This window comes from Apis florea, unplaced genomic scaffold, assembly GCF_048593485.1.
Source record: "Apis florea isolate Af1SG1 unplaced genomic scaffold, ASM4859348v1 contig_2272_pilon, whole genome shotgun sequence".
Taxonomy (NCBI): domain Eukaryota; kingdom Metazoa; phylum Arthropoda; class Insecta; order Hymenoptera; family Apidae; genus Apis; species Apis florea.
In genome coordinates, this window is record NW_028256549.1 from 7,224,628 (window position 1) to 7,250,664 (window position 26,037).

At 20.2% G+C, this 26,037-nt stretch overlaps 5 protein-coding genes and 1 long non-coding RNA gene across 6 annotated transcripts; all 6 read right to left on the reverse strand.

Annotated features, from left to right (window-relative positions):
* Positions 1-496: 496 nt before the first annotated feature.
* Positions 497-3,153, reverse strand: LOC100872137 (uncharacterized). The gene is made up of 5 exons (XM_003695865.4): positions 2,993-3,153; positions 1,246-1,318; positions 1,072-1,163; positions 861-966; positions 497-724 (listed from the first exon to the last, which is right to left on the reverse strand). Exons 1-5 carry the CDS (start codon positions 3,050-3,052, stop codon positions 639-641), a joined length of 417 nt encoding a protein of 138 aa, XP_003695913.3. The 5' UTR covers positions 3,053-3,153; the 3' UTR covers positions 497-638.
* A 3,858-nt stretch (positions 3,154-7,011) lies between these two features.
* On the reverse strand, positions 7,012-8,901 carry LOC100871543 (uncharacterized). Its single transcript, XM_012489621.3, has 5 exons — positions 8,752-8,901; positions 7,658-7,730; positions 7,496-7,587; positions 7,301-7,406; positions 7,012-7,225 (listed from the first exon to the last, which is right to left on the reverse strand). The coding sequence occupies exons 1-5, from the start codon at positions 8,800-8,802 to the stop codon at positions 7,140-7,142; spliced, it is 408 nt and encodes a 135-aa protein (XP_012345075.2). The 5' UTR covers positions 8,803-8,901; the 3' UTR covers positions 7,012-7,139.
* A 2,854-nt stretch (positions 8,902-11,755) lies between these two features.
* LOC100870833 (B2 protein) lies at positions 11,756-13,620 on the reverse strand. Its single transcript, XM_031917874.2, has 5 exons — positions 13,472-13,620; positions 12,466-12,538; positions 12,302-12,393; positions 12,084-12,189; positions 11,756-11,976 (listed from the first exon to the last, which is right to left on the reverse strand). The coding sequence occupies exons 1-5, from the start codon at positions 13,520-13,522 to the stop codon at positions 11,891-11,893; spliced, it is 408 nt and encodes a 135-aa protein (XP_031773734.1). The 5' UTR covers positions 13,523-13,620; the 3' UTR covers positions 11,756-11,890.
* A 2,227-nt stretch (positions 13,621-15,847) lies between these two features.
* On the reverse strand, positions 15,848-17,747 carry LOC100868810 (uncharacterized). Its single transcript, XM_086902748.1, has 5 exons — positions 17,587-17,747; positions 16,565-16,637; positions 16,401-16,492; positions 16,197-16,302; positions 15,848-16,056 (listed from the first exon to the last, which is right to left on the reverse strand). Exons 1-5 carry the CDS (start codon positions 17,635-17,637, stop codon positions 15,971-15,973), a joined length of 408 nt encoding a protein of 135 aa, XP_086758874.1. The 5' UTR covers positions 17,638-17,747; the 3' UTR covers positions 15,848-15,970.
* Positions 17,748-18,748: 1,001 nt separating this feature from the next.
* Obp15 (odorant binding protein 15) lies at positions 18,749-20,670 on the reverse strand. The gene is made up of 5 exons (XM_086902749.1): positions 20,509-20,670; positions 19,477-19,549; positions 19,318-19,409; positions 19,122-19,227; positions 18,749-19,002 (listed from the first exon to the last, which is right to left on the reverse strand). Exons 1-5 carry the CDS (start codon positions 20,557-20,559, stop codon positions 18,917-18,919), a joined length of 408 nt encoding a protein of 135 aa, XP_086758875.1. The 5' UTR covers positions 20,560-20,670; the 3' UTR covers positions 18,749-18,916.
* A 1,248-nt stretch (positions 20,671-21,918) lies between these two features.
* Positions 21,919-24,115, reverse strand: LOC116414765 (uncharacterized). The gene is made up of 5 exons (XR_015290612.1): positions 24,038-24,115; positions 22,730-22,798; positions 22,573-22,660; positions 22,357-22,478; positions 21,919-22,193 (listed from the first exon to the last, which is right to left on the reverse strand). It is a non-coding gene; the product is annotated as an uncharacterized LOC116414765 (long non-coding RNA).
* Between the last annotated feature and the right edge of the window lie 1,922 nt (positions 24,116-26,037).

Consider the following 26,037-nt stretch of genomic DNA (forward strand, 5'->3'; position numbering starts at 1 on the left):
ATTCGATTTCAATTTCTTTATATCGATAATTTATTCAAATATAAATTAGTTTTTAATAATTAAAATAAATAAGGTGCAACGGAGAATCAAGAGAAAAATACATACAACAATATACAATAAAAAGCAATACAAAAGCATTTGATCGATTTTCTTAGAGTTCTTCTAGATAATATAATTTCTCTAATTTGCAATGATAAGTTTACCAATTTAAATTCCAAGAAATAATAAATCCTTTCAAATTTTATATTTCATCAATAATTATTATTGCTGAAATTAAAACTGCAGTTATATATTTCGATAATTTTTAAATTTTTATAAATAATAGAATTATGTATTTCAGAATAAAATTCGATAGTTCTTAAATTTAATGTCTATTACAATCTATTACAAAGTAAAAGAATTTTGAAATAGATAATTACCAGATCAGACAAACTAACAGGAATAAAAAATTTGGAAGAAGGAAAAGGAATAGGCAACTAAAAACTTAGACGTTAAATAATCGTATGTTAATTTATTAATATAATTCGTTATTTCAAAATCATTATTCAAAATTATATTATTTATAATTCGTTAATTCTTTATAATCAAAGCAAGGAAATAAATCGTAAATATGAATAAATCTTTTGACAGGTGAATGTTTAGAGATTTATGATTTCTTTCATTGTTTTATATTTCTCCAAACACATCATTAATTTACTAAATCTTAAATATATGTTGGTATCAGCTACAATAATAAATATACGTCAATGTAATAAACACTGAATAATAAATAATAAATAATTAAATCAAAATTTTATATAGTAATTAATATACATAATATATAAAGAATCGTATCTTTTAATTAATAATTTTTTACTTACAGATAAGTGAACATTCGGCAATTAATTGATTAACATCATTTTCGTCCAAATATATTGACACTACATCTCTAACTACATTTTCGTTTAACCTTTTGTTCTCATCAACCTGTTGCCAAAAAGTTGCCAATAATTTTTTTTTATTTTATACATATGTAATATGTATTTTACATACGTAAAATTCTATTCAAATAATTTTATTATTTATACTAACTCCGTTGAATTCTTCTATTATGCATTTAGAGTAGATTTGAGATTTCACATCTTGTACATCGAAAGTGGCTTCATTAACGTCATCTGCTTTTTCTGAATTTCAAACAAAGAAATAAATAACAATATCAATATATATATTATCGATAATCAAAAATATTTGCTATTTACAACTTACGTTCATCAATATCAAATTCTGTTTTACAAATTCGCTGCACATAATGTAGTTTGATTTGCAATTCTTTAAGTGTCTGAAAAAAATATTATATATACAACATTATACATATAAATATATATTATAAGTAATTTTGTATATTAATTAAATAAAATATTTTTAAAAATAATTATTTCCCTATTAAATTAATTCTTATTATGCATAATTATTTTTAAAACTTTATACATACATATATTGTTTTAAAAATTTTATATTCATTTTAAATATTAATAAATTTTTTCTACTAATATTTTTATATATATATTGTAATGTAATATAATGAGCTTGAAAACTGTTAACTTCAACTTATTTCTGGAATAAGGATAGTAATAAAAATAATTTATTGCAAAAGTGTGTGTTAACAAAGTTGTCTAAACGGTCAAGAACAATCTTCATATGCTAGTGACGATTCACGTTTATGGATGAATTCACAAGATTCTAAATTTTTATTCGTTCAGTTGTAAAAGTTCAGAAAGTTTGTATCTAAAAATTCAGAAAAATGTAAAAGAATTAAGGTAAAAAAATGTTGAACAAATTCTAATTTAAAAGATTCTGAGGTTATGAAAATTCTGATTTTGAAAAGGTTCTACCAAAATCTTCTGTTTATCTCGCGAAATCGAAGATCTTCGACAAGCAACAATATCGTAGATCAACTAGATCAACCCCTTGACATTCTCAACACAAGGAAAATTCCCAGAAATAAACTAACAGGATATATTATGATCCACAAAGTTTGCTATCTCGAAGAATATCTATAACAAATCTTCTTCAAACAGGAGTTCATGCACTCCAACCATGTATTTTTAACAAATATACAATTTCAAAGATCATCATTTCTCAAAAACGTATTTTCTTGTATCATTTCTTCAATATCTCAACAAACACTATCACTCGATTCAAATAATATTATTCTTTTACATTTTTTGCTATTATATATAATTATTCAAAATAAATATCTCCCAGGAATTTGAAAACAATATTTAATCTAAATAATTAAAAATTATTATATTCCAATCTTCATTTTCGATTTTCATGGAATAAAATAGGAAGCAAACAATACAGAAATTTAGAACGAATAGAAAATTTATATATAATTATGAATAATTTAAATTTAAAGAGATAAAAAACAAATTCAACGCGAGAATTTTATAGAAAAAATAATGAATATAAATCGTTTCAGATATGAAATTTTATTTTTAGTTGTTAATTAATCATAATAGGAAAATACTTTTGTTATTTTTAAAGACGCAATACACTAATATTAAACGTGTTTGAAATCAATTTTTGTTCTATCGGAAATATATTTATCGTTTAATTATTTTAAGACAAATTAATTATTATATAATTAATTATAAATAACAATTACATTTTACATCTTTTTTTTATTATATATAAATACGTAAATAATTATAATAATAATTATAAATAATCATTTAAACAATTATTTACATAATAATCATTTTGGAACTTGGAAGGATTTATAATGTTACATAAGAATTAACGGAAAGTATTATTATTAAATAAAAATTCAATGTAGCAAATTTATATTAAAAAGGAAATAAATTATCACGAAGGTATAAGTTGTTACAAATATTACAAATATTTTCAAAATCATACAAAGATATAAAAATGAGACTTAGAATTTAAATAAAGATGCTAAACATAAATTATGATAAATGTGAATAAAATTGAATGTTATTTGAACATTTACCATTGCACCAACACAAATGCACAAGGCAAGAAGAACCACGATAGTATTCATAGTTTTCATTTTTCTTTTGAATATATCGATTTCAAATAAACGAGATTCGAATGTGCTTGAAGTACATTCAACAAAACTGAACAAATACCGAATGTACGAAGTGTTTTTATAGTATAATTATTATTAATTAGTACATTTTTTTACCTTCATTATCATTATGATTCTCAGAATTTCTTTCTCTCGATTATTAAGAGAAATAATTGTATATATTTTTTTTGGATGAAAACTCATTAATACTTCCTGAGTATATGCCAAATTAAGCAATGATCAAACAATCATCAAGATCAATAACAAAAAATTAAAAATGAATGCTTGCCTAAAGCGAAAAGGAATATTCAATTAATTAATTTTTTTTTTTTTTTTGTTATTTCTGAAATATAAAGGGTGAAACGAGGGTTACTAGAATAATGAATTTTAATACAATTTCATTTAAGTAATCACTTATTTTATATTTCTTTTTCCATTCTTTTTAACTTAGTTTTCTTAATAACAGTTTAAAACATATTTGAAAAATCTTATTTACATTGAATTAATGTTATTACGAATAATTTTTTATTTTTAGTCAAACTTTTTAAATATATGAACTATAATATACATAATTTTAAGGAACAGACATCGACAACTGATTTGAATTTGAAATTTAAGGAAGACTATACTAATTTTAATTTCGAAATATCGAATAAATTTTCATAAAATCTCATTTTAATAATAAAAACAACGTTTTACAAATATCTCTATAAATTATATCGCATATCTGAAAATGATTAAAATCCATAAACACATTAATTGGTTTAACAACTATTTTTCTTATTCTTTTTTTTTTTACATATGATTTTGCAATTCATTTATGTAGCATGCATTTAATCACATAGCAATTTATAAATTCCAGTTTATTTAAGATATATGAATGTATATAAAACAAAAATATTCATCCAATTTATCTAACTTGTCTTAATTATTTAATTATTCTTCTTCAACCTACTACGAATGAGTGAATACTTTGCTACAACTTAAGTAAATAATTATCTCGATTCGAAAATCATTGGTAACAAACGCAAGAAACTAAAATTACAAATTTATATTAAAAAGGAAATAATTTATTGTAAAGATATAAATTGCGATAATTGTAAATATTTTTAAAGATAAATATAAGTTATGCTAAATGTGGATAATTTTTTAAAAATATTTGAATCATTATCATTGCACCAACGCAAACGCAAATGATAGAAATAATCACAATCGTTTTCATTTTTCTTTCAGGTACATTCATTTCAAATAAACAAGATTCGAATGTGCTTAAAGTACATTCAACGAAAACTGAATAAATATCGAATATATGGCGTTTTTTTTATATTATAATTGTTACTTATACTATTTCTTATAATATACAATCTACTTATACTAATTGTTACTTATTCCTTAAAATTTTTCTCTTTAATTATTCTGCTATTATTGCCTTTTTTTTTTTTTTTTCCAATGAAAATTAATATTTTTCAAGTGCATATCAGAATATGCATCGATTATATAAAAATATCTGAAGAATAAAAGAAAATACTTATAAAAAGCGATATAAAAAAGATTCGAATAAATAATTTTTTTTTTTTTTTTTATCTCTCAAATGATCATTTATTTCCTTTATTCTTTTCGTCTTCTTTCAAAATTAGTTTTACGTAATAACATACATACAAAATATTTACATTATTATCTCTTAATGAAGTATTAATAAAATGTGGTAATTTTCATGGAATGCCAATAATAGCAACAACTTTTTATAAATATGTCTAAATGTAAATTAAGATTACATATATGGGAAAATATTGTTCGAATTATCGAGAATTCTTATTCTCTATATTTATATTTAAAAAATGATTAAAATCTATGAATACATTAATCGATTCATCAACCACTCTTCTATCCTTTTTTTTATATTGGATATGTTTTTGCAATTTGCATATTTATATGCGTTTGACCACTTTCTATTTCTAGCAATTTGTGATTCACAATTTATATATGAACATATTTAAAAATAAAATATTCATTCTATATATATATAACTTGTCTTAACTAATTAATTAATTAATTATTCTTCTTCAACCTATTTACGAATGAATGAATAATCTTTTATTATCTATGTATATAACAGTCTCGATTCGAAAATCATCAATAACAGACTGATTATCAAGAAAAAATACAAATTTTTAAAATTTTAAAACTTTTTAAAGCTTTAAGGGTATTCATCCTAAAAAACAAAATTGATTTATGAAAATTCGACTAATTTTCGATTTTTATAACTCGTGAACTATGAAGAGTAGAGAAAAAGACAAAAATTTTCTTCTAATAAAAATTTGATAAAAGATTCATCAATTGTATATGTTATTTATACTTGCGAGAATTAGAAAATTGTTATAAACAAAGGAGTTATGATTTTTTTAAATTTATTTTTTCACAAATTTATATTTTCAGTTAATTGTGAAAGTTTCATTAAAGAAACAAATAATTTTTTTTATTACAAATACAATCTTTATTTTTTATTTATTATGTTTTGCAACAATACATGAAAACTTTTGAATCACGTTGTATTTTATTTCATATTCCACGCAATGAAAAAAGATTTTTAATAAGATTTTTTATAAAAAAATTATATCATGAATTTCATATTCGATGAAATAAATAAATGAGTATTTGTCTTTCTTGTGACAAATATAAAAGATATTTGATTAATGAAGATTTTTTGAAAAATTTGGAATTCATTGTATCGATCTATTATAAATCTAGTTTATATTAATACAACATATTTAAATTAACTGTGCAAGCTTATAATTTATTTTCAATTCCATATTTTTTATTTCGATAATTTGATATTTATTCTTTTTTTTTTTTGTATGAGTTATTAATATATGGTTTATTAATATATATTTTTCCAAATATAAATTACTTTTTCAATTATTAAAATAAATGAGTTATAAATATGAATTGAAGAATCATATTTTAGAGAAAAATAAGTGATTAAATAGTATAAGGATACATCACTTATTAAAAATTAATTAATATATTTTATTAAATGATTGCTTGCTTGTACTTGTCTTTTTTGAGTTTAGTAATTGTATATAACCCAAACCTTAAAAGTAACATATTTCAGACACAATTGGCTCAGCGACAACTAGCGCCAACTAGTCGAGAAAATCTATAAGAGAATCTAATTGTAAACACGTTGTAGTCTGATACGTCAATTACATAGTTTTATTCTAACATCACATTGTGCTCTGAACATGACTAGCTGCTGTGACATTATGAGAGATCCTGCTCTTTTATAGACTTTATGTAACCAATAATACATTCATCTTTAAGAAGTATTGTCACTTGTTATCACTTGTTACGACATTTGTCGAAAGGTATTTAACAAATACCCTGTTATTAGCTCACGTCCACTATCATCATTACAATATTATTGTTGCGGGCACGAACAATTCATTTCCTTATAAAGTTTATTTTAGAATTGTAGAATTGTTGTCAGAAATCAGGTAGGAATATCGTAATAAACGCGATAAACTATAACAAAACACAATGATAACCAATAGAAAAGGATTTGATCGATTTCCTTAGAATCCTTAGATAATATAATTTCTATAATTTATAATGATATAAGTTTATCAATCTAAATCGTAAGGAATAATAGATCTTTTTAAATTTTATACTTCATCAATGATTCATATTATAATTAAAACTACAGTTTTCATTTTATTATTACATTATTATTACATATTTTGACAATTTTTATTTAATAGTTAGAATTTTATTAAATAGAATAATTTATTTCAGAAATCGAAGAATACGAAGTAAAATAATTTGGAAATATGGAATAGATAATTAAGTAGCAGATTAATCAATTAATAAGAATAAAAAAATTTGGAAAAACGAAAAAAGAAACATAATTCATTGGATAGGTAACCAAAAACTTAGACGTTAAATAATCGTATATTAATTTATTAATCTAACTCTTTAAATATTTTTTATAATCAAAGAGAAGAGAAATATATCGTGTTATAAATAAATAATAATTTATAACTAAATCTTTTTCCTTTTGATAGTTGAACATTTAATTATTTAGTATTTTATTCAATGTTGTATATTTCCCAAAACACGCTATTAGCTTACTAGATTTTAGATGCATGTTGGTATCAGCTAAAATGATAAATATATGTCGATGTAGTAAATTATAAATAATTGTATTTTTTCATTAATAATTTTTTTACTTACAGATAGATGAACAATCGGTGATTATTTTGTTAACATCATCTTCGTCAAAATATAATCGTGCTATTTCTCTGACCACAACTTCGTTTAATTTTCCATCATCGTCATACTGTTGCCAAAAAAATGATAATAATTTTTATTTTATTTTATACATATGTAAAATTATATTTAAACAATTTTATTTCAATTTATACTAACAGCGTTGAATTTTTTTATTAAACATTCAGAATAGAGTTGAACTTGCTCATCTTCTACATCAACGATGCCGTCGCGAATATTATTTTCTTTCTCTGAAATTAGAATAAAAAAATTAATCAGAAATATTATGATTCGTATCTCGTTTCATTATTTCCAATTTACGTTCATCAATGCCAGTTTCGATCTTGCAAATTGGCAACGTAGCACGTAGCCCAATTTTTAATTCTTCGAGTGTCTAAAAAAAGATGATTAAAATATATATTGTGAAAATAGTTTTTTATTAGTTATATAAAATATTTTCAAAATAATATTTAATAAACTGATTTTTATTAAATATATAATTATTCTTAAAATTCTTTGTACAAATATATTTGTTTTGATACATATACGCATTCTTCTAATTAATTTTCCATTCATTTTAAATATTAATAGATTTTTTTTATATTATCTTTATATATATATATATATATATTTGTATAGTTATTGTATATATCATAATGTAATCACATAATATTAAGCTCAATAAAAACTATCGTTCGATTGAAATTAATAATAATATTCCACTACCTTCTGTTTAATTATTTAAAAATTATAACAATCCAATTTTTATTCTCTATCTTCACGATATGCAAATTTATAATTAATAAATAATAAAAGGGCAATAATACGATTGAAAAACTGATAAGGATTTTAAAATTAATATTATTTATGAATAAATCAAGTATAAAGAGATTAAAAGTAAATTCAACGTAAAAATTTTATTATAAAATGAATAATTAATAACAAACGACATAAATGAAATATCAATCATTTCAGAAACCAAATTTTTCATTTAATAGTGAAAAAGTTTCTTTTATCTTAATCAATAAAATGAATAGTAAAATATAGTAAAAAATCTTGAATCTATTTATTTTTATTATTTTAATGTTTTACGTTATAAAATATTTGTCGTTCAATTCATCATTTCAAAATTAAAATTATCATTATTCCAAATTAATTATTTATAGTTTTATAAAATTCGGACATAAAATAGTTAATAATATTATATAAGAATTAAAAGGAAAAGTAGCGTTAAATATAAATTTAATGTAACAGGTTTATATTAAAAAGAGAATAAACTTTTGCAAAAATATAAAATATTGCAAATATTTTTAGACATAAATAAGAGGAAATAAAAATTAAAATTAAAATAAATAGAAATGTTAAATATAAATTGTGATAAATATGAATAAAATTAAAAATATTTGAACGATTACCAATGCACCGACGCAAACACAAATAGCAAAAATAATCACGATCGTTTTCATTTTTCTTAAAAATATATTGATTTCAAATAAATAAAATTCGAATGTTTTTGAAATATATCTAACAAGAGAACTAAACAAACTGAAAAAAATCGAATGCAGAACGTCTTTTTATACTCTATTTTTTACCTTCACTATTTCTCTCTCAGAATTTCTCTCTCTCTCTCTCTCTCTCTCTTTCGATTATTACAATAAATGATATTGCATATAATTTTATTAATAAAAATTCATGAATGGTTCTCAAGTACATATCAGATTATGTAAGTCGATTATATAAAAAGATTTAAAGATTAAAATTAAATGTTTATTAAAGCGAAATAATTTTTTTCTTATCTCTAAAATAAAAAGAGTAAAACGATTATTAATAATAAATGTTAATACAATTTTATTTAAATAATTATTTCCTTTCATTTTCCAAATTAGTTTTCTATAAAAATTTAGAATATTTAAACAGTTTTATTTATTGATGAACAATTTTTTGTTTTTATAAATATTTAGATCATAATTTTAATCATAATTTTAAGCAGACATTGATCTGATTAATAAAATTTAAGAAAGATCTTTTATTAAAATTTTAATTTCGAATATTAAATAAATTTTCATATAATGCAAAAACCTCAATCTAATAATTGCAACAATTTTTTTACAAATATCTCTATAAATTAATCACATATATTGTTTAATAGAATATTGTTTAAATTCTTATTCTCTGTAGCCATTTGAAAATGATTAAAGTCTTTGAATACATTGATTGGTTCATCAACGATCCTTCTTATTCTTCTTTTACTTATATATGTTTATTTATATATACTTTTGCAGTTTATTTATATGGGTTTGATTATCCTTTTATATAATTCTTAATCATTCAATTCTTAAATCATGATTTACTTACGATATACGAGCATATATAAGAATAAAATGCTCATTCAATGTATGGCTGTTTAATTTCGTATTTGCATTATATTTGTTCAATTTATTACAAACGAGTAAATAAATAATAATGATGTTATATAACAGTATCGATTCGAAAATCATCGATCAAAGAGAGATTTCGAAAAATCATCTGTATTCTAGAAATTTTGAGATTTTAAAAATAATATATAATATATAGTATAGTATATAGTACATATGTAAATACAATAACGCAATTTTTTGATCGTTACTTTATTCTAAGAGTCAAGATTGATTCATGGTTCAAAATTCGATTAATTTTCGATTTTATATTGTAACTCGTGAATTGTAAGAAATGGAGAAAAAGTTTTCAAATAAAGATTGTTTCTTTTAAGGGGGGGAGGGATTGTTAATCGATAAAAGATTGTTTGTTATATAATTAGAAAATAGTTATAAACATAAAATTATTACTTTTATTAAATTCAGTTTTTCACAAATCTTCATCGATAGTTTTCATAATCATTTTTATAAATACAGAGAAACAACTATTTCTTTTTTTATTGCAAATACAAGTTTTGTTTTATTGTTTTTTTATATTTTGTTCCACAACAATCTTGAGGAAGAACTTCTGAATTTCATTGTACATGTCGTAACAGCAAATTTCCATACACATATATATTTCTTTTTGAATGTGTTGTACAAAGTGAAAAATCATCTATTCATGAATAAATCATATTATGAATTTTATTTTTGCATCTAACAATGGAATAATAGAATGATTATTGTCTTGTAAAAAAACCTTGAAATTTATTATATTTAACGATGAAATAAACGAATGATTACAAATATTAGAGGTTTTTATTTAAGACTTGTTAATAAATAAAAATTTGCTCACGTTTTGTAATTACTTGTAATATATTTATTATTTTTATTACCTTTATGTATTGATTTATACAAAATAAATCATTTGTATATTAAATAAAAATGATGATAAATTCAATGAATATTATTTGTTTATTCAAGATTATAGCTAATTGTGAATAAAAATAGAAAAGAAATAGATACATAATATAATAAAGAATATGATTATTGAATTGCAAATATAACATTTGGTTTTCAATTAAAATTGATGTTAGAGTTAATATTAGAGATTTTGATATCGTATGGATCATATTTTATATAATTTATGAAAACTGATAAGTAACCATCTGTACGGGAAGAATTTTTGAAAATGGTACAGGAATGTATATTTAGAAGAAATTATATTGTAAAGTATTTTATCAAAGTATTTTATTTTGAATGTATAATAAAAAAAATTCTTTCTCTAAATAAACCGCACAACATTCTTGATATCTAAATAATGAAATAATCTTGCAAACTTTCAAATTCAATTCTAATTTAAAAAATGTTTTTTATTTTTCTAAGCATGAATATGTTTTTTTTTAATATTATAATTTATATCTTTTCGCAAGATATAAATTATTTTTCTATCATTAAAATAAATGAATTTTTATAAATATAAATTATACATAAACAGAAAAAAATAAAACAACGTTTAAATTTCACTTAATTCATAATAAAAGAAAATTAATTACATCTTTATTCATTTTCTTAAAAAATTTATTTAAAATTTAAATATAATCAGAAATCAGGGAAAATTAATATAAATCAAAACGCATTTGATCGATTCCGTTGCATGTGCACCTAAAATCGAAAACATAATTTCCATAATCAATCATATTTAAGTCTCTTAGAAGAAATGATAAATCTATTTTACTATTATTTCATCAATGATCCGCAATGCACCTGAAATTACACTTTTAATCTAAATAAAATATTATATATCTTGATAATTTTTATAAATAACAGAATAATTTATCTTAGAATAAAATTCGATAAAATTTCTCAATGACAATGTACAAGAATTTCGAAAATAAATAGATTACGAAGTAAAAAAATTTGGTAATAGATAATTACGTGCAACATCAGATAATAAAAAATAAAAATTTAAAAAAACGGAGGAGCATAATTCAATAGATAGGTAAGCAAAAACTTAAACACCAAGTTAAGTAACCGTACACCAATTTATTAATAAAAGTTTTCAAATATTTTTTAATCAATTAAAGTACATTACATTATTCAATTGAAATAAAAAGTAAGCATTCTGAATAATCCTCTTCTTTTTGATAGTTGGAAATATTTACAAATTTAGTACATCATTTACTGTTTTATATTTAAAAAAACATTGTAATATCTTACTAATTTTTACATGTACATTGGCGTCAGCTGTAAATGTAACGTAAAAAAAAAAAAAAAAAAACAATAGTAAATAATTTATTCAAAGTTTTATGTAATAATTAAAATATAATAATCATTAATAATTTTTTACTTACAGATAGGCGAACATTCGGCAATTAATTGCTCAACCTCATCATCGTTTAAAACTGCACTGGCAACATTTCTAGCAACTTTTTCGTTGAAATTTCCATTGTCGTCAACCTGCCATAAAAAATAAAATAATCTTTTTTATATTTTTTTTATATTTTATATATTTTCATATCTATGCACGCGTATAAATCTATAAATAATAATAACTGTTTATACTACTAACAGCACTAAATTTTTTCATCGCACATTCAACGTATGATAAAACATTTTCGTCACTTAGGTTGATCTTGCCACTATTAACATCGTCTACTATTTCTGAAATTCGAATTAAAAAAATTAATCAGAAATATTATAATCTGTATTTCTTATTTCCATTATATAACTTACGTTGATCAACACCACTCTCTGTCTTACAAAATGACTGCGTGATACGTAGCGCGTTTTGTAATTCTTCAAGGGTCTAAAAAAGGGTCACATTAAAATCTATATAAATCTATCTATAATGAAAATAACATTATATATGAGTTAAATAAAATGTTTTTAAAATAATTATTTATTTGTTAAATTAATTTTTTATTAAACATAAACATATTTTTAATGTATTATATATTATATATATATATATGTATATTCTTTTACAAATCTTCCATTTATCTTAAATATTAATAAAGTTGTTGGTATTAGTCAGATTAAAAATAATATCCATCGTTTTTGCCATTAAATTTAATTATTCAGAAACAGATATCTCTCAGGAAGATTTTTAATCGAAATAATTAAAAATTATTACAAATTTTTATTATCGAAATAAAACAATACGATCGTAAAATTGATAAAGATTGTAAAATTAATATAAATGAATATAAAGGGATCCAAAATGAATCGAATACAGAAATTTTATTGTAAAAAAAAAAAAAAATAAGAAATAACAAATGACAATATAAATCGATTCAAATTTTTCATTTTATATTGCAAAAGATCCTTTCTTGATTAATCGTAATAGGAAAATATTAGACACAATATTTGAACATGTTTGAAACCAATATATTTTACTAAAAATATATTTATCATTTAATCATTTTAAAACTACTTGAAAATAACTAAAATTGCTAATTACTATTATTCCTAATTAATTATTTCTTATTTCAAAAATAATTCGCAAACTCGCAAATGTCAAAGGCTTAGTAATATTATAATTTAAAAACTAACGAAAAACTAATGAAAAAGTCGTAATAAAATAAAAATTATAAATATAACAAATTTATATTAAAGAGGAAATAATCTATTGAAAAGTTAATTAGTTGTGACAATTGAAAATTTGAAATAAAAGTTAAAATTTAAATCGAAATGTTAAAATAAATAATTATATTAAATATGGATAAAATTGAACATTTACCATTGCACCGACGCAAGCGCAAATAGCGCAAATAATTATGATAATTTTCATTTTTATTTTAGATGTGACAAAATAAACAAGATTCGAAATACATCCAACGAGAACTAAACAAGTATAGAATGTTTGACGTCTTATATACTATTATTATTGTTATCTTATCTCTCTTTAATAATAATTTATTTTAATAAATGATATTGCGCACATACTTTATGAATGAAAATTTAATAATAATGTTTCTCAGTATCAAATTATGCATCGATTGTATAAAAAGATGATGTGAAGATTAATATTAAAGCGAAAATAATTATTTAATTAATTTTTATGTGATATAATTTCTTGAATAAGGACTTGTTTATAATACATGAATAAATTAAAATATCATTTATTTATTCCATATCTCTTGTCTTGATTTATTTACTTATTTACTTACTTAATTTCGTATCATTCGTTATTATTCATTATATCGTATATTATTTTACTATTCTATGAATGAATAAATAATCTTCGATAACGAAGTATCAAAGAGAAATTTCTAATCACCTGTATTCTAAAAATTTTGAAATTTTTAACAATATGTTAAGTAAATATGTAAATATGTAATATAATGTAATTTTTTGCTTGTCCTAATTTATTCTAAGGATTTATGAAATTGATTTATGATTCAAAATTCGATTAATTGTCAATTTTGTGTTGTAATTCGTGAACTGAAAGAAATAGAGAAAAAGTTTTCAAATAAAAATTATTTCTTTTGATGGAGGGATTATTAATCGGTAAAGGATCGTCTAATTGTTTATATAATTAGAAAATAGTTATAAATGTATTTATAAAATTATTACTTTTTATTAAAATCAATTTTTCACAAATCTTCATCGATAGTTTCCATAATGAAATATAATTATGAATATAAAGGAACAATTACTCTTTTTATTGCAAATACAAGTTTTGTTCTTTTCCTTTTTTGTATTTTGTTCTACAAAAATCTCATTCAAAAACTTTTGAATTTCATTGTATTTGTTTCGTAACAAAAAATTTCCATACACATATGTATCCGATTTGAATATATGTGTTATATAAGACGAGAAAAACCATGTATTCATAAATAAATCATATTATGAATTTCATTTTTGCAATATCAATTCAATTTTGCAAATCATTTTAACAATGAAATGATTACTTTTTAAAAAAATAAAATTTATTACACTAACGATGGAAACAATGAATGATTATAAATCAATAGTGTTAGAGATTTCTGTTTAAGATTTATGTTAACAATAAAAAATTTGGTTTTCTTTAATATTAATAAAAGTTTTAATACTTATAATTTATATCAAAAATATTTGTTTATTTAAGATTATTCTAATTGTAAAAAAGAATAATGATAATAATAATAATAATAATAATAAGATATTAATTAATGTAAAAAGAAATGGAATTATATAATATAATATGAAGAATATGATTATTAAATAGCATTTCGTTTTCAATAAAAACTGATGTTAGATATTAGAAATTTTGATATTGTTTATATCGCATTTTATAGAATTTATAAAAAATAATATACTCATCTATATATAAAAAAACTTTAGGAAATGACTGAATAGGATTGAATATCAGAAGAAGATATTATGATTTTAGATTTTAGAAACAAATATTTTATTTTTAAATTATAATAAGAAAATTCTTTCTCTAAAATCCATGGAATATATAAATTTTGGGAAATTTTATCTAATTATATAAGTAAGGCGCACATGATTTATACAGCTTTCTTGATTTCTAAATAATGAAATAATTCTATAAATAATTTGAATTAACTTGTGCAAATTGTCAAATTCAATTCCAATTTTAAAAATTTTTTTTAATTTTATCTTTTTGATATTAAAAAATATGTTTCTTTGATATCTTTTGCAGATATAACTTATTCTTTTAATTGATAATAAAAAGAAGTTAATTACATCTTCATCATTAAATCAATTTTATTTTCTTATAAAATTTATTTAAAATTTAAATGTAATCAAATATCATACACGAATATTATAATCATAATAAATGATAATAAAACACATATGATAATAATACACAATAATAAAAACCAATATAAATTTGACCAATTTTCCTAGTGCACCTAGAGTTGAAAATATAATTTTTCTATAATCTATAATAATAACTTAATCTCATTTAAGTTTCTTGAAATGATCTATTTTGTACTTTATCAATAATCTGTTTTACAATTAAAATTACAGTTTTAATCTAAAATATTACATATCTTGTTAATTTTTATAAAAAACAGAATAATTTATTTCAGAATAAAATTCGATAGTACTCAATTTTAATATAGAAAAATTAAATAGGTAAAATTAAAAACTTAAACACGTTAAATAATCATACATTAATTTATTGATAAAAGTTTTCAAATAATTAAAATAAATAAAATAATCAATTAAAATAAAAAGTAGGTATACATTATGCTGAACAAATCTCTTGCATTTAATAGTTGAACATTTAGGAATTTAATATATCATTTATTGTTTTATATTTAAAAAAACATTGTAATATGTTACTAATTTTTAGATGTACATTGGCATCATCTATAATAACAGAAATACATCAATGTAAAACAATAATAAATAATTTATTACACAGTTTAATGTAATAATATAATAATGTAATAAAAAAAATACATAATGCATAAAGAATTGTATTTTTTCATTAATAATTTTTTACTTACAGATAGGCGAACATTCGGAGACTAATTGATTAACTTCATCGTCATTTAAAACAGCTCCCACAACATCTCTGGTGTATTTTTCCATAAAGTTCCCATACTCGTCAACCTGTCACAAAAAGGACAATTTTCTTATATCTTAATTTTCTTATATCTCTATACATGTGTATAATTCTATTTAAATAATAATATTATATTTATACTAACAATATTAAATCGTTTCATCATACATTCAACGTATAATTGGACATTTTCATCTTCTACATAGACAATGCCATTATTAATATCATCTATTATTTCTGAAATTCAAATTAAAAAAATTAATTAGAAATATTATTATTTGTATCTCGTTTCCATTATATGCAATTTACGTTGATTAGCGCCAGTTTCTGTCATGCAAATTGGCTCCGCAGTAAGTAATTCGCTTTTTAATTCTTCAAGGGTCTAAAAAAGACATTAAAATCTATAATGAAAATAACATTATATATGAGTTAAATAAAATGGTTTTAAAATAATTATTTATTTGTTAAATTAATTTTTATTAAACATAAACTTATTTTTAATTATATATATATATAATTATTCTTTTACAAATCTTTCATTTATCTTAAATATTAATAAAGTTATTTGTAAATAGTATATTTATTTATAGTATTATAACGTAATCAAAGTAATCAACTCGAAAACTATCGCTTAATTCAAATTAAAAATAATATTCTATCGTTTTTGCCAATTACATTTAATTATTCAGAAACAGATATCTCTCAGAAAATTTTTATTATCGAAATAAAACAATGCGTTAGCAAAATTGATAAAGATTGTGAAATTAATCTACTTATGAATAAATATAAAGAGATCGAAAATAAAACCAACACAAGAATTTTATTGAAAAAAAAAAAAAAAAATAATAAATAAGAAATGACAATATAAATCACTTCAAATATCACATTTTTTATTTCATAGTGGAAAAATTGATTATAATAGGAAAATACTTTGATATGGATGACACAATAAATTAATATTTTTGAACATTTTTGAAACATGTTTTATCGAAAATATATTTAACGTTTAATTTTTTAAATTTTATGATTAATTAAAATTACTAAATTAGAAATAATTACTTTTATATTATTTCTAATTAATTATTTATTTACTTTGTAAATGTATTACTTTATACTGAAATGTAGTAGAAATGTTGTTGTTAAATATAAATTTAATGTAACAAATTTATATTAAAAAGGAAATAATTTATTGTAAAGATAAAAGTTGCAATAATTATAAATATTTTTAAAGACATAAATATTGAAGTGAAAGTTAAAATTTAAATAGAGATGCTAAATATAAATTATGCTAAATGTGGATAAAGTTAAAAATATTTAAATTTAATCGTTACCAGTGCACCAACACAAACGCAAATAATAGAAAAAATCACAATCGTTTTCATTTTCTTTTTTTTTCAAATATATCGATTTCAAATAAACAAGATTTGAATATTCTTGAAATATATCCAGAGAACTGAACAAACATTGAATATGCCACGTCTTTTTATACTGTAGGTAGGTTATATACTGCTTCCATCTTAAAATTTCTATCTCTTTTTTAATAAAACATTGTGCATATTTTTTCTTGTTTCTTTCAATACGAAAAATAATATTTCTGAAGAATATATCGGATTATGCATCGATTATATAAGAATATCCGAAGAATAATATTTCTGAAGAATATACTAGGAAATACTAATTAAAGCGATAAGAAATGTTTGAGTAATTAATTTTTTCTAATTTAAATAATTTAAATTAACCGTACTAAAAACTGCAAACTAACCGTAAAATCAAATTTCAATTTTAAAACATTTTTTTTAATAATTTTTTATTTCTCTTTTAGGTATGAATATATTTTATTAATATCTTTTGCCAGCTACAAATTATTTTTTAATTAATCAAATAAAAAACATTATTAAAATAAATGAATTTTTATATGAATATGAATTACATATAAACAAAGAAATATAAAACGGCGTTAAACCTCACTTAATTAATAGTAAAAGAAACTAATTACATCATTTTGTAATTAAATGTTATTAACTCATTTTCTTATAAAATTTATTTCAAATTTAAATATAAGTCAGAAATCATCAATGACACGAATATTATAATCATAATAGATGATAATAATAAAGGATGAAAATTAATATAAACGATTGGTTTTGGACCAATATTTGACCGATTTTTCTAGTGTGCCTAGAACTAAAAACATAATTTTCATAATTTAAAATAATAACTTAATCAATATTATTTAAATCTCTTAAAATGATAAATCTATTTTGTACTTTATTGATAATTCCTATTGCATCTAAAATTATAATTTTAATCTAAAAATATTATATATTTTGATAATTTTTATAAATAATGAAATAATTTATTTTAGAATAGAATTCGATAGTTCCCAATTGTAGAAGAATTATGAAAAAAAAAAAAATTACGAAGTAAAAAAGTTTGGAAAAACGGGGAAGCATAATTTAATAGATAGGTAATCAAAAATTTAAACACGTTAAATAACCATACACCAATTTATTAATAAAAATCTCCAAATATTTTTAATTTAATCAATTATTAATTGATTTAATTAATTCAATTAATTAAAGTAAATTAAATAATCAATTAAAATAAAAAAATAAATACATCGTATTCTGAATAGATCTTTTCTTTTTAATAATTGAACATTTAGCCATTTAGTATTTCTTTTAATGTTTTATACTTCATTAAACACTGTAGTATCTTAGTCATTTTTATACGTACATTGTCATCAGCTGTAATGATAAATTTAAAAAACAATAGTTTAAATAATTTATTCAAAATTTTATGTAGTAATTAAAATACGTAATATATGAAGAGAATTGTATTTTTTCATATAATATTTTTCACTTACAGATGGATGAACAATCCATGATGACTTTATTAACTTCATTTTCGTCTAAATATATTTTTATTATTTCTCTGATTACATTTTCGTTAAAATTTCCGTCCTTGTCAACCTATTGTCGAAAAATGACAATAACTTTTTTTAATATTTCTATACATGTATATAATTCTTTTCAAGTAATAATACTAGTTATAATACCAACACCACTGAATTTTCTCATCGTGCATTCAATGTATGATAAAACATTTTCATCATCTATATTGATGTTGTTTTCATTAACATCATCTACTATTTCTGAAATTCGAATAAAAAAATTAATTAGAAATATTATTATCTGTATTTCGAATTATTTGCAAATTACGTTGATTAATGCCAGTTTCATCTCTGCACACTGCCTGTCCAAGACGTAGTATCACTTGAAATTCTTTAATCGTCTAAAAAATTAAAATATACTATGAAAATAACTTTATATATGAATTAAATAAAATGTTTTTAAAATAATTATTTATTCATTAAATCAATTTTTATTAAACATAAACTTATTTTTAATGTACAAATTATATATATATATAATTTATATATAAATACATTATAAATACATTATATATATATATATATATTCTTTTACAAATCTTCCATTTATCTTAAATATTAACAAAGTTTTTGGTAATAATATCTTTATTTATAAGTATTATAACATAATCAAATGAGTTCGAAAACTATCGCTGGATTTAGGTTAAAAATAATATTCCTTCGTTTTTATTATATATTATTACATTTTATGTACTATTACAATTAATTATTTAGAAACAGACATCTCAACAGAAAATCAAAAAAAAAAAAAAAAAAAAAAGATTTTCAATCGAAATAATTAAAAATTATCACAATTTTTAATATAAAAATAAAACAATACGATCGTAAAATTGATAAAATTTTATAAAATTAATATACTTATGAATAAATATAATGAGATTGAAAATAAATTCAATACAAGAATTTTATTGTAAAAAAAAATAATAAATAACAAATGACAATATAAATCGCTTCAAATATCAAATTTTTCATTTTATATTGAAAAAGATTCTTTTTTAATTGATCATAATAGGAAAATACTATGACAAAGAAGACACAATATACTAATATTGTGTTTGAATGTTTTATTTAAACTGTATTTATCATTTAATCATTTAAAAACTAACAAAAAAATATTGTCACTAAATATAAATTGAATATAACAAATTTATAATAAAAAGGAAATAATCTATTGCAGATATAAGTTAATCCTAAATATTTTTTAAGACAAATATAGAAATAAAAATTAAAATTTAAATAGAAATGTTAAACATAAATTATGATAAATGTGAATAAAATTGAATGTTATTTGAACATTTACCAATGCACCAACGCAAATGCATAAAGCAAAAAGAACCACGATAATTTTCATTTTTCTTTTAAATATATCGATTTTAAATGAAAAAGATTCGAAGTATATCTTTTATATATATTCTTGAAATATCTAACGAGAATTGAATAAACATTAAACGTAAATTTCCCTTTTATACTTTAAGTATGAGCTACTTCTTACCTTTAATTTCTCTCTCTCGTTAATCGCAATAAATGATTCTGCATTTTATTTTTTTCCTTTAAAATTATTTATTCAAATACGTATCGGATTATATATTGATTATATAACAATATTTAAAGAATAAACAGGTAGTACTTATTAAAGCAAAATAATTAATTTTCTTAATAAGCTCTCAAAAAGTTAAGAAACGATTAAAGGAATATAAATGTGAGATAATTGATTTAAATGATCGTTTATTTATTTTCTTCTTTTCCTTGTTTTTCAAAATTAATTTTATATAATAGCTTACAAAAATCTTATATAATATAATCTTACAGACAATTATATTAATGAAATATTAATGAGTAATTTTTTTGTTTCTGTTTCAATAAAATAAAATGTAATAAGCATTTGATCGTTGTTTTATTCGTAATACGATATATATGAATATATCGTTTGACTATAAGATATTTAATATATCTATTTTATTTTAACTATTTAGTTTCATAACATTGTTCAACTTGCCGAATGAATGAATAATCTGCCATAACCTATATAACCTCGATTCAAAAATCATCGACAATGGATTGAGTATCAAGGAAAAATCACCAAATTCTAAAAATGTTGAACCTCCAATATATTGCAATTTTTCTTTTTTATCTAAATTCATTCTACGGAACAAATTAATTTATGAAAATTCACCTAATTTTCTTGATTTTGTCTTATAACTCGTAATGATAAATGGCAGAGGAAAAAAAGACAAAAATTTTCTTCTCTTTTTAATAAAAACTATCGTTCGAAAGATAAAAACAGAAGATTAAGCAATTATATATAATTGAAAAATTATACATAAACAAGATTTTTTATATTTGTTATATGATTTTTGTCACGTGAAATCTTAATCGATAAATGCTTTATTTTGTTCCGCAATTATATGAGAAAACTGAATCTCATTGTACTTGTTTCATGTACGGCGAAATAAAAGATTTCCATCATGTATACATATACACCATCCAAACGTGTTACAAGGTTAAAAAAAAAACGCATTTATAAAAAAATTACATAAAAAAAATACAATCATTTTCATATTTAACAACGAAATAAATGAAGATTTCTTGATGATAAAAAATATTGGTTTCTTTGTAATTCACTATAAATCTAGTTTATATGTTTGTTGAATTTAGATGTAAAGAATTTTTGAAAATAATACATGAATATTAGAAGAGAAAAGTATTATGATTTTAAATTGTAAAACAGATATATTTATTGTATTTTGATAAGTGATCGTATATCAATTTGTTAATATTCTTTAAATATTATTATTATGTCTTAAATATTAATTCTTTAAATATTTTTTTATGATTAAAATAAAAAGTAAATATTTGGATCGTAATTATTATGGATAAATCTTTTTTATTTGATAGTTTAAAGAAATTGCACTATTTCCATCGTTATTTATTATTTCAAAAGACACTGCATTAATTTAATTGCTTTTAAATAAACATTAGCAGAGGCTATAATGATAAATATATTTCAATGTAATAAATAATTTAATTAAAATTATAATTTAAAATTATATATATAAATATTATATATATTTATATATTATATATTATATATATAATTAAAATATATAATAGTCATATTATTTCATTCACAGAATAATTTTTTACTTACTAATTTTACAAATAGCTGAATATTCTGGGATTGATTGATTAAAATTATATTCTTCTAAAATTAATCTCATGATTTGTTGTTTTGATTATCTCTTCCTTAAAATTTCCGTTTTTTTCCCCAGTCTGTTGCAAGAATGATATTAATTTTTTTATTTTGTTTTTTATATATTATTTATATAATTCTTCATATTTAAATAATTTTATTATCTATACTAACCATATTTAACTTTTTCAATATATACTTTTTTACTATACGATTGAATATTATTCTCATCCTCTACATCGAATAACGTCATTTGGTTTTTCTGAAATTCAAATAAAAGAATTAATTAAAAATTTTACTATTTTTAAATTTTTCGTTATTTTTAACTTACCAACTTATTGGTCAATACCAGTTTTTGCGCTACAAACTGATTGCTCAGCATATAATTTAGTTTTTAATTCTTCAATCGTTTAAAAAAAAAAGAAATTAAAATATGTTATGAAAATAGATTTATGTATTATATATATATAGGTAAATAAAATATTTAAAAAATGATTATTTATTTATTCAATATATTATGTAATTATTTTTAAAATATTTTATGTATGTGTAACTTCTTTTAAAAATTTTCTATTCATTTTCAAATATTAAAAAAATTTTCTTATTGATAATAGTATTTTTACTACTATAATATACATCATATAATAATCGCAATAATCATATAATAATAAAAACTACGCGAAAAGAATTGATCGATACAAATCTAACTTCTTACTACATTTAATTATTTAAAAATATGTGTATCAGAGAATTTTAAAATAATTATTTAATCGAAATAATTACATATCATTATTATTCCAATCTTTGTTTTCTATTTACTTTAATAAGAAATAAAATAGAATGTAAAGAATACGTGAAATTGATTGTAAAATTAATTATATTTATAAATGAAACGAATATACAAATTCGATGTTAAAATAATATTAATAAATAATTAATAGCAAAATTATATATTATCAATTTATTGAGACATTAAATTTTTCGCAAACTGTGGGAAAGATTTTTTTCCTCGAACGAATTATTCATAATGGAAAAATATTTTTTTTCTGATGATTAAGATTAATCAAGTTAAAATTGCTAGATAATTAAAATTCTTAATTGCTAATTGATTATTTATTATTTATCATTTTGCAAAATCGAAAGGAATAATAATATTGTTATAAGCAGTGAACAGCCACGGAATATGGAATATTATGGTTAACATCAATGATGGAACAGAAATGACAACATTGGTTGTCATTCGTATTCGAAATATCGATTTAATGAATTCGTTCTCCGGACACGGAGCAGAGCGGTCGTGTTGCTCTCTGCTCCTCGCACGAATATTATATCGCTTATTAAATAAATTAATATTATATCAGTGTCATAAATAAATTAATTATTGTGATTATTGCAAAGAAAACTGTAAATAAGAATAGATTACGTATTATTAAATAAAAATTTTTATTGTAACAAATTTATATTAAAAAGGAAAATAATCTTGATAATCTATCGCAAAGGTACGAGTTGTGACAATTGGAAATATTTTTAAAGATATAATATAGAAATGAAAGATTTAATAGAAAAAATTTAAAGATAGATGATAGATATGAATAATTATCAAATACGAATGAAATTAAAAATATTTTAAAATATTTACCAACAACGCAGTAACGCAGCAAAAAGATGCATTAAAGCAAAAAATAAAAATAAATACAATAATTTTCATTTTCCTTTCTAATACTTCGCAGAAACGAGATTCAAATAATATTTCAATGTATATTCAACAAAAACTAAATATACATTGAATTGCAGGAAATAATTTTAATAATTAAAGTATAATTAACTTATTATCATTTTACTTCTTCTTATATTAATAATTAAATATAATAAAATATAATAATAAATAATTCTCTTTTTTTAAGGAAATTTTAAGGGGAAATCCAAATATTTTCTGAATATTTAAAAAAATAATTTCAATAAAATGTTCAAATCACAATGTAATAATAAGAACAATTTTTTGCAAATCGAAAACTTATTATCTATTACTACTACTTCCATGTTAGAATTTTTCTTTCCATTAATAGCAATAATTCTTTTTTTTTTTTTAAGAAAAACTACTAATATCTTTTCATTCATATTATTATGCATCGCTTATATAACATACCTGGATAATATCAAAATAATATTTAAAAAATAGAAGGAAAAATGCGTATTAAAATAACAAAAAAATATCCAAATAATTAATTTTTTTTATATCTTGAAACGATTAATAAAAAATAAATATGAATAAAATTGAATTTCGTTTAAATGATCGTTTGACTGTTCTCCTTTTTTTTTTTTTTTAAGATTACATGTATGGAAAAAAATTATTTTCTTTCCATATTTTTTATTCTCTATAATATATGTAAAAGTCAAAATTCATGTGAATATTGCACATTCATTGGTTTACCAGAAATTTTTTTTAATCCGCTTTCACGTAAGATTTATTTTTGCAATTCAGTTATGCGTTTGATCATCGTTTCAATTCGCGATTTATATGCAATATATGTATATATAAGTTCGATTATAAGATATTCTTCTGATGTATTCAATTTATTTTAATTACTTAATTTCGTAGCATTATTCTTACCACGAATAAATGAATAGTCTGCCTCGATTCAAAAATCATCAATGACGGATCAAGGAAAAATCCCTTAAGAATATTGAGACTTCAATGCATGTGTATTACGCGATTTTTTTCTTTTTTTTAAATTCATTTTAAAGGAAAAAAAAAAAATTTACGAAAATTCGGCTAATTTTCGATTTTATCTTATATAACTCCTGAATTATAAAATATGGAGAAAACGACAAAAATTTTCCTCTAATGAAGACTGTCGTTTGATAAAAAATTGAATCGTATATATGATTAGAAAATTGTTATAAACAAAAGGATTATTATTATTTTTTTAAATTTATTTTTTCATATGAAATCGATAATTTCATTAATTATGAAACAGTGTAAAGAAACAAATATTTTTTTTTTTATTGCAAATAATATTTTGTCTTATTGTGCATTTTATTTTGTTCCGTAAGACAACATAAGAAAATGAATTTTATTATAGTTACTTTATGTACCGCGCAACAAAAGATTTTTATTATGTACATATATATATATTTATTATCCGAATGTATTATACAATACGAAAAAAAATTATATGAATTTCATTTTTGCATTTAATGACGAAATAAATAAATAATTATTTCTTATAAATGAAGATTTTTTGATGAAAAAATATAGGTTTCTTTGTAATCTACTATAAATCTAATTTATATATATATATTTGTTGATTTTAAAGTATATATTTTTATAAAATAAAAATAGTTTATGTAAATAAACTAAATAATTAAGAATAATAATAATAATAATCAGATACCAATTAATATAAAAAAAAAATAGAATTACATGATATAATTAGAAGATATGATTAAATTGAAAAACTGCATTTCTTTTTCAATGAAAGTTGATATTAAAGTTGACATTAAATTTTTGGTTTAGACCATATTTTAAAACTTGTGAAAAATAATTTATTTTTCGATTATCTACAAATGAAGAATTTTTGGAAATAACATAGGAATATATAGAAAACATCAGAAGAAGTTATATTATGACTATAGATT